The sequence below is a fragment of the Platichthys flesus genome, chromosome 4 (genome assembly GCF_949316205.1).
Source record: "Platichthys flesus chromosome 4, fPlaFle2.1, whole genome shotgun sequence".
NCBI classification, from domain to species: domain Eukaryota; kingdom Metazoa; phylum Chordata; class Actinopteri; order Pleuronectiformes; family Pleuronectidae; genus Platichthys; species Platichthys flesus.
Genome location: NC_084948.1, coordinates 26,005,257 through 26,015,630, shown reverse-complemented (window position 1 = coordinate 26,015,630; position 10,374 = coordinate 26,005,257). Strand labels below are relative to the sequence as shown.

The following is a 10,374-nucleotide window of genomic DNA, read 5'->3' as shown; positions in this document are numbered from 1 at the left end:
ACACAAACACACACAACATGTACACGCAGAAGCTGAGGGGGAGATGGGACAGTCAGGAGCGTCTGAGAACACTCACCCCTGAGATGAACACTGTTTTTTATTTTCTCTGACAAACACACACTCACACGTAACATCCAACACATTCATCTTGTGTTCATCTGCAGGATCCACAATCACGTCCACACACACCCTTGAGTTTTGGGCACATCACCATTAGACAGGCGAGCAGCCACACACTCCGAGGCACCACCGTTATAAATATGTTGATTAACCCTGAGTGGAAGTTGACGGCTCAGAGTGACACACACACACACAGACACACACACTTGGATGGTGTTTACAGCCTCTGAGCTCGTGCACGTCACCAGCAGCTCAGAGCCTCTGGGACAAAAGCACGAGGCAGCATAGACATGTATTTTCCGAGCGTCTCCATGAGGGCAGTGACCCTATGGGAGTTCAGCGCCCCCCCCCCGCTGATCTGACGACAGGTGAACAAGCTGCCCCCCCCGCTCAGCAAACATCAACCTCTGAGAATACGAGGCTCGCTTTTATTCTGAAGGCCTCCAGAGATGTATCCTGGTTCAATGTTAACTGAAAACACCCCTTCAAAATAAAAAAAATGAGTGAGGGGACGACCCTCCATCTGTCAGCGTCAGGGCGAAGTGTGTCTGTGTGTTTTCAGCTTCATGTTTTATCTACATGCTTCTTTAAATCTGGGCTTTTATACATGTAAGAGCAGAATAACTCAGAACACAGACTCCAGCATTGGGACGTTCCTCCACGAGCCCAGTGAGTGTGATCACATGCTTTCATCACTTGGTCTCAAACATGAATTATTTGTCTCCCTGACTGTGTTGAAGCAGAATCACTGGCGGACGATGAAAGCAAAAAAAACATTCTCATTCAAAAATGATTCCCTGCATGTGTCCACAGGATGAAACATTCAACTGGTCCTGGATCTGCGTGGAGACAACACTTGTTTCTTTCAGGAACAGACTGACTAAGAGAATAAGAGAGAACATGTTTCTGACCTCGACCAAGTTTTCTCTTTGTTCAGAGATTCGTATTCTCTCCTGATCTCTCAACCGTCTTTAGAGTTTAAATAAACATATTCACTGAATTGTAACAGAAGATATTTCATAACCTTAAATAATTCTATCAGACGTTAACGTTGCATCTTCAAGAAGAAAAAACTGCTTCACAGACAAACGTCTAACTTCTGCTTCTGGAACGAGACCAGATGATCGAAGCTGCAGTGAATCGATTCATCATTTAAAGTAAATGACCAGTTACAGTCCAGTTACGACCCGTTCATCATAACTGGGAACGAACACACGGTAACTGGTCTCAGACGTGATGAATGGGACCAGTGGAACTGTGTAAGTGCGCCAGTGAAACACTGGAGTACAGACATGGACCATTCTTAATGCTAAATTAACTTTCAATTCCCAGTCTGGAATATATGTAACACATTTAAACTAGATGTTAATTAGGTAATTAAAGCTTCAATCTCAGTTTCCCTGTCTGGCTGACAGACAGGGAAACTGATTCTAGTTGATTTTAAATGTGAAGAATAACAAAATAAGGCAGAAAACTGAAATGACACTTTATGAAAAAGAAGATACCTCCACGGAGAACAAACAGTTTCCTCAAATTCAAGCAGGAAAACTTAAATTTAGAATAATGCAGATGTGCATTTATGTTTATTGTCCTAATTGAAGTTCTTTTTATTTTGTTATTCGTTTTTGCTTATAACAATAAAGTATATGGTTGAACTTATGAATCTTTGCTGAGTTGTTTTTAACAAATAGCGTCCAAAATATATCTGAAATGTCAGAATTTGTGCCAAAAATCCATATTAGCCGTGAGATCTAATATGAGGGAGAGAAACTCAGAAGATTTCTGAATACAACATAAATAAGAATTTACTAAAGACAGAACAGGGGCAGCTTTAATGGAGCTTCACCTTCACCTGTTCAACCAGAGTGTGTCTGTCCTCCTCTGAGTGCAGCACAGGAAGCTCCACAAGTATTGTCTTCAAATGTCAACGTCCCACTTTGTCCCAAGTGGAAACAAAAAATATTAACTGCCAGAAATACTCTATGAAAAGTGCACCTGAATGCATCTCTGTGTGTGTCTGTGCGCGGTTGTGCGACACATGAAACTCCCACATGACAAAGCAGATTTTTTACCAACACATTTATAACACAGACAGTTTCCACACACCTGCAACATCCCGACAGAAACAGACATCTACAGCAATCTGGGTTCACATTCAAAAAGTCAACACATTAAAATAAACGTAAACTAAAATATCAGCTGGATGGGGACTGAACCTAGATCAGCTGATTCATACATTAACTGTTTATCTGTATCTGAGCCCAGTGTTGTGTCTATTCACAAAGGAGCTGAGAGATGTGAAGTCACGAGAGGATTCATGACCATAACCGACTTTAATGTACTAGAACAAAGCAGGTTTCAGACATGAACTCTGGGAAACTGGGTGTGGACGTTCTCTTGAGTCTGTCAGGCGAGGGGCGGAGCCTATTTCGATTATGCAGGAAGCAGAACATGAGATTTAAAGTCCACTGAGGAAATCATGTGTTCAGTCGACAGGCGTCAGGACTCTATCGTCCAAATTGACGTCTTCTTGTACAACTCAAATGTTTCCTCTTGAGATATTTTTGAATTCTTGTGAACCTTCCAGATATGTCCCTGCCTTATTCTCAGAAGAACTCACTCTGGCATTTTCTGGACATTTTACTCTAGAAAAGTTCTGGGAAATATCTGGAGCCACTTGGATATTTGGACGTCGGACATTCAACCCCTCAGGAAAATTTCAGGAAAATGTTGGTGCTCGACTGAAAGCAGCTTCTGATGGCTTTGTTTTCCTGATACTGAAATCCACCCCCACTTCATCAAGCAGTGTTACCCAAACTGTTTTCAACATCAAGATACGGAAATAAGTCAAATACATTCATTACAATGTTGGAATGTTTTGTAATAAAACCCACTTTATACCTGTGTGGAGCAAAACCTGTTTGACTGGTGAGAAGCTGAAACTCTCCCGGCTCGGAGCTTTGGAACCGAGCGGAGCCGACACTGGACGAATCTGCAACAGAGCAACAATTGTACTGGTGGTAAAAAAAAAGAAGAAGCAAAAAGCAAAGAGCGCAGTGAGAAGCCTCAATCTGTTAAGAGACTCCCTTTGATGCTCCTCTCTCACTGCAGAGGAGCCACCGTCATAATGAGTAGGTGGAAGAGCAGAAGGTGTCTGGGAAGGAGGTGCAGCTCCCACGGAGGAGACGGAGGAGGAGTGGAAGAGAAGCTCCTCACATGCTAATCATGTCCTGGGCTTAAAAAAACACAAATCAGAAATGAGGCTGATGATGGTGGAGGCTCCACCAGGTTCTACCTCAACCGGGTAAGATCTCCATAAGTGCTGCTGGACTCATAAAGATTAAATCAAGAGACATTTATAATATTTACCCCTTCGAAAAGAAGAGATGGAGAACATCTATAAAGAATGAACGATCAGAAGAAGAAGCCGGTCCAGATAACCAAGAAGGGGAATGTAAGTGAAGAAGTGATTCTGGACGTTTCTGGTGGAGCCAAAACGATTGAAGATGGAGGGACAGAATCTAAGTTCAGAAGAGAATGAACTCAGCCGTAGAAAAGTCACTGTCCAAAGTGAACGGGGATAAAATCATCATTGAGGCTTATTCTTCACAATCAGTACCCACTCTGTTCTTCCTCTCTCTCCCTCTCCCTCTCCCTCTCTCTCTCTCAGCATCCTGAGATGTCTTTGGTTTTGTTGCGTCGTTGGAAGCGCGTGTCCGTCGGGTCGAATCCCTGCTCGTGGGCCCCGAACAGAGCCCAGCTGGGGGTCTTAGCGGTGTAGTCCAAGGCCGAGAAGCTCCGCTGGCCCCCGCTCTCCTCGTGGGCCCGGACTAACTCCTGGAAACGCTCATAGTCGATCCACGTCCACCACTCGCCGGCCACCTTGAACTGGAAGCACATGGGAAAAGTAGAAACACTCATTAAAGAAACCTGGGATTCATTTAAAAACCTTGTTTTATAACCGAATAGGAGCAAATGTTACTTTTAGAAACTACAAACAATCCGATTGGATGTTTTAATAATGAAACAAAAAAACAAAGATACAACAGACGGCCTTCAAATTAAGTATCTTCAGTGCTTATTTTAGATTAATGGATATTTTGAGTCTGTAAAATGTCACAAATGATGATACATGCGAGTTACCACAAATATAAGTTTTGTATCTGAAGCCTGAACAAGAAAACTAGATCATTACGTCAATCTTTAGATCGCACACGGTTACTAAACTCAGAGTTTACAGTTTAATTAAATGTATTTGGATCCACATCAAGTTTCACAAACAGATAATTATCAGTCCTGCAAAAGATTTTAAGATCCATGAATCCTCCATCAATTATTTATAACACCTCAGAGGGTTGCGAAGGACTGGAGCCAATCACAGACACCACAGACAAGAGACAAACACATACAGACAATTAACACAACTCCGATCTCTGTGTGTGTTGTGACTGTAGAAACCAGAGAACGTGGAGTAAACCTAAACAAAAACAGGGAGGAGCTGCAAACTTCATGAAGAAAGAACCCGGCCGAGCGGGATTCAAACCAGGAACCTTCTCGCAGTGAGGCGATCCACATCTGCCACTCGCTGTTACTTTGGCCTTTTCTTTTTTAAACCAGCTCCACCTCCTCCCATCTTCTCCTTTATCAATCCCTGCTTCTTACTCCTTCACCCGATTCGCCATCCATCATAGTAAAGAGAAGACAGGAGGGAGACAAATGGACAGAAGGAGAGCGAGCAGCAGAAAACTGTGTGTTTGTGTGTGTTTGTGTGTGTGTGTGTGTGTGTGTGTGTGTGTGTGTGTGTGTGTGTGTGTGTGTGTGTGTGTGTTTGTGTGTGTGTGTGTGTGTGTGTGTGTGTGTGTGTGTGTGTGTGTGTGTGACGTGTGTGTTTGACGGAGAAACACTAACGAGCACAGAGAGAGAGAAGGAGCAGCTTGTGTGCTGGACAGTGAGGGAGACGCCTCCAACACCGTCCTGCTCCTCTAATGCTGCTCCTTCTCTAAAGCAGTGCAGGAGGTGAAGAGTGGGACCTCCCCAGTACTCCCAGATCTGCAGCAGATACAACACTGTGTCCCCCCCGTTGTCTGCTGGGAAATACTGAGACGAAACCAGAGAAAGAGCCGAGCAGCGAGTGAGTTACAAACAACAACACAACACGTCCTCTGAGTGTGTACTTCTGTTCACGTGCAACAAAAGTTTGATGTTCAAATGCTCCTCGACATCTGGAGCTCCCTCTTGGGAAACGCTTGGAAGCAGAAGTCACTGGGGACGAGTGTCGTGCTTTTAGCTTTCAGACTTTAAAAAGCTCTTTCAGGTTCAAGGCAGTTTTGGCCCCGACCCCCCCCCTCATGTTCACATTACATTCTGAGAAAACAGTCAAAATGACAAAATGTTCTGACTCACATTCACTTGCCCAGTTAAAGACTTTGCACCGAGGGAGTAACGGCACGGAGCGTTTGAATGTCGGCCTGCGTCGGCCTCGGCCATTAGAGAGAAGCTTCCCACTGCATTGCTAATGAGGCCTGAGAAGAGGCAGATTAAAGCAGCAGCTACTGGGAGTTAATGTCTCTGGTAATGAGAGGGGCTAATATTTGCTCAGGCAGCATCTCTGCAAACAGCTTCAGTCTCGGAGCAACAAAGCAGAGCTGTTCTGTGCAGAGAGCAAGGCGGCCATGTTGTTTCCATCACAGGGACTTTGTGAGGATCAGATGAGGATCAGATGAGGATCAGATGAGGATCAGGGAGGAGGTTGAGGGCAGCGTCTTCCAGCGAGCGCCAGGGGAGGAGCGCTCACGTCGAGGCACACGACAAAGAGCTGAACCGGACTTTCACACGGGTCTCCTGTGTTTTCTTTAATGAAAAATAAGCGTCTGAAAGGGAGATGATTCTAAACAGAGTGTGTACAGGTCAGTGTAGTCTTCTCATGTTTGGGCCTGGAGGCAGATTTGTGTTAGAGGACGAGAGAGGAAAGACTTTCAGGTCGACTGGTGGACGTGAACCAGGAGAAACTGGTGAGAACACAGCAGGAAACTCCCAGTGAGCGACTGGGCGTGTTTATGATGTTCTCAACAAGTCTATCAGAATGTAAAAGAGACAAACAGACGATCTACTGAGGATTGAGCTTTAGATCTTCTAAAAGTTCCCGTCAGTCTCCCAGTCTGTCAGTGTGGATGCTGGATTGTGTTTGTAAACCACAGACAGTCGGTGTGTCTGTGCCCCGGCTCAGCTGGCAGGCGAACATCTGCACCAGCACAGCAGGAGGCTAAGAGACACCGCTTGGCTCCTCACAGCGATCTGAGAGTCAGGGAGGGTTGTGTCTTAATTGTGTAGATTCTGGTTTTGTTTTCCTCACACAGTCGTTTGACAGAAAGAGAAGCGAGAGAAACAGAAGTGGATGGAAACTGAGAGGAGAGATGAAAGTAGAGCAAGGGGTGAGAAAAGCAAAGATGCAGAGAAGAGAGAGAGAAATGACTATGAATGGGAGGATCCCAGAGAAACTAATGATGATTTGTCAGTGTGGAGAGGATGTTCACACACAAAGACACACACACACACAGACACACACAGCTCCGATGCCTTTTAAAGGACTACATCAAACACTGATCTCATCCATCTGGAGCTGAGATCCGAGGACTGTGAAGTGCTTCCCTGTGAAGTGTCTCACACTCGGCTGTTGTGCAAGCTAAGACCTGGAGGACACTCGTCCTGCTGAGGAGACGCTGAGGACACTTAACAAAATAACTTCAGGCTTCAGAGGATCTCAGAAGGAACCTTAAAATGCCTCCAGCTCCCGAACTCTGCTGGATTATTGATGTCCGCCTGAAGACACGCACGCCTCTGTAAACATTTAAACATTTAAACAGGCTCAGCCTCAAAGCTCCAGTTTGTGATTACGCTTTCATTTCCCTCTTAACTTCCATCGATCCTCGTCTCCATCACATTTTAATAGTTTTTCTCTAGTTGTGATACATAAATTCAAATGATTCCAGGTACTGATTTTAAACCTGTACTTGATAGTAAGTGTTAACTTGTTATGACTTGTGAATCATCCACCCTGGCTTTATCTTGCTCATAGTGTATTCATCGTTCTTATATCATACAAAACCTCTTAATATTGTAATGTTCCATATATATTTCTTATTTATTTACATATTCACTTTAATTTGCACAATACTCGCATTTCGTTGCATAAGTACTTTGACTGTGCAATGACAATAAAGGTGAATCTAATCTAATCATAACTAGAGATGATCTCACTCTTCTTTTCTGTGTGAAAATGTAATAGAACTGTTCTGGTAGTTTCCTTCAAGCTCATAAAAGACGATACTGAAAATGTGGATCAATCAAATTCAGGAGCAAGATCAATAAATACAATAATTACAAAAAATTCACGTTAATCACACTCATGTATGTTCATGTGTTTATGTTTATGACAAGTTTGGTTCTACTTTGTTATTTGAAGGTGTAAAAACAGGGTCAAACTACGTAGTCATTACAGCTCAGATTTTATATCTTGCTTCACGTTTTAACTCAGCGTCTTCAGCAATGAAGACATTTTTCTTTATGAACTTGAATTAACACCAGATCTGATGCGTGTACTTCATCACACAAAACATACTAATGCCCTGATAACGTGTATATTAATATTTCCATTTTGGAAACAGAGAAACATTGGGAAAGGTTTTAATTTGAGGTACAGTGTGTGTGTTCAAATCTGTTTCATCCTCCTCACATACTAGTTAACAGGCAGAGAGATCCCGCCTCAGAGCACCGAGCACTAATACTGCAATCTGTGTGAGCGCGTGCAGGAAGTGGAGAGAGATGGGAAGAGTGTGTGTGTGTGTCTGTGTGTGTGTGTATTAAGAAACACTGACAGTTGTAGGCGAGAAGGTGCAAATAATTGGTCTAATGTATCTAGAGCAGTCACACTAATGGCCACATCTATATCCGTGAAGGTGAGAGAATGATGATAATGGAAAGAGAGAGGAGGGGGGCGGGGATATAAAGAAGGTGGAAAACCACTTCAGTGAAATAATGATGTGTCTTAGAGAGAAAAGAGAGAACTTAAGTCTTTGTGTGTGTGTGTGTGTGTGTGTCATCAACAGAAAGGTACTGATAGAGATGATGAAGATGATCTTTTTGTTAATGTGTGTATCTTAACATTTTAGTGTACATCTCTGCTGCAGCTCTGTAAGACTAGTTGAGGATAGCAGCATGCTAACCTTGGCTAACCAGCACCAGACACCACGTCCAGTCAGTTCTTCTGCAGGTCTTCAGTCGACTGACAAACCGAGACGGTCGGTGCCTCCAGCTACGCTGCTGGCCCGGCTATAAATAGATTTCCTTTTATAGAAGTTCCCCTTAAATGTTGGATGTTTAGTATTTCCATCCAGAACCAAATTAATTTAAGCCTGAGTTAATATTGCCAACATGAAGAGGAATCATTATTATTTATTTCCGGCTCCAACAGAAAGAGGTAAACACACCTGTAAACTGCTCTTTGAAAACAAACAACCATTAAAATAAAATCAGGAGCAGTTAGTTTGAATGATAAAACACGAGGTAGATGATCTGTGTGTGTCTGTGTTTGTAAATGAGTAAATGTGAAGGAGTGTGTGTGTGATGTGTTCTGTCAGTGAGAGTCAAGACAGCAATTAATCATCATTTGTTAATCGTTGACGGACAGAACCCCCCCGACTGACTGATGCATTGTGGGGCAGCGAGCGTCTGCCAGAATCTGATTCATATTTGCAAAAGAGGGCAGACAGGAGGATTGATTATCTAAATAACACAAAAAGACAAAATCAAAACACAAATTTAACTTTATGAGCCGTTTAAGTAGATAAAGCACGTGTGTGTGTTAGAAATGTTAATGTGCAGAAACAGCAGCAGCCAGCGAGCTGCACTTCGTAAATATCCTTCAGACTGACACTCCTACTGCACACACAAGCTTCTACACTCTGTTGTACACCAGGAGTTTGACACTCAAGGTATTTAGGTGTACTGATCAAGTAGTAATAAATTAATAAATAGAGGAAAAAAACGGTTTATTTCTTTATCACCATTTCAAAGACAACAACATCACATTGCTTGTTTTGTCAGATCAACACAGGGACTAGGAAACATTCTGACCGTCACATCTGAGGAGCTGGAACCAAGAACATCTTGGTCTAACATATCTGACAAATAAGATGCAACATCTAATACCAAGCAGAGCAACAGGCAGTGTTCCTTACACTACCAGGTCTGAGCTAGCTAACGCGATACAACCAGGTTTGATCCATTTACAAACTCAAACGTAGCGTTAGTTGTGTTTTAGTGTAGACGCAGAGCATGTGTGCGTTGAGTGTTTCACTGTGTGAGCTCACCTGGAGCAGGGTTCTTACCTTGGTGTGTGCGATCAGCAGACAGTTGGAGTGCTCGTGCTCACAGGCGATCTCGTACTGGGGCAGCATGTCGGCGAGCTGCTGGACGAAGGCCACCACCTCCTGGTGCCAGGGCACGTTGGCCATGGTCAAGGTGCTGGCAGAGCTCTCCCCACAGTACGTCACGCCCTGGACACACACACACAACACACCGTGAGGAGCTATGGAGGTGTGTAAACTGTGTTGCAGTAGGATGGTGGTGAAGGGGGGGATGAATAAGGAGATGAAATGTAGAAGTGAGACTGTGGAGAGGTCTTTAGGTGAAGAGGTATTCTATTCAGTCTGGTTCGTATCGATGACAGAAAGGCTTCATAAACTGACGATTATCATTATCGGCAGTTTATTTTCTGAGCTGACACATAATCTCAGATTCGACCGCTGAGAGAACTGGAGGAGGAAGTGAAAAACCATCTGGACACGGCCACAGAATCAATCAAAATAGCAGCTGAACGCCGGCTGTTGTCTGATCAATACTGGCCGATCTGTGCTGTGGTTACAAGTGACGAGGGGGGGGGGGGTTGACAGCTCCCTCCGGCACGGACAAACTATTGATGAGTCGGGCTGAGAGCAAGAAGGTGTGAGGGAGCCATGAGGAGAGTGCGTCAATAGCCGAGCTCCCGAAATACACAGAGAAAACACTGTGAAGACGGGAGATAGGACTGATCTGGAGTCAGGGTTCTACTTCAGTATCTGTTTGAGCTTCAGGATTTAAAAACAGCCTCTCAGAGTCTCGTGCATCTGAGCGATGACAACACACACATCTGATTATCACTCATCTGAAGGGTCATGATGTTAATGTATTTCCTTTCTAATGTCAACATAGAATATA

The 10,374-nt window shown here is 43.8% G+C and overlaps 1 protein-coding gene across 1 annotated transcript in view; it reads right to left on the bottom strand.

Moving 5' to 3' along the window:
• Positions 1–2,172: 2,172 nt before the first annotated feature.
• Positions 2,173–10,374, bottom strand: part of tyw1 (tRNA-yW synthesizing protein 1 homolog (S. cerevisiae)) — a 41,881-nt gene continuing 33,679 nt past the window's right edge. The window contains exons 15-16 of the mRNA XM_062385595.1: positions 9,507–9,674; positions 2,173–4,008 (exon numbers count right to left, since the gene is read on the bottom strand). Of these exons, the coding sequence (XP_062241579.1) occupies positions 3,787–4,008; positions 9,507–9,674 (390 nt within the window). The 3' untranslated portion in view covers positions 2,173–3,786. The remainder of the gene's footprint in view (positions 4,009–9,506; positions 9,675–10,374) is intronic.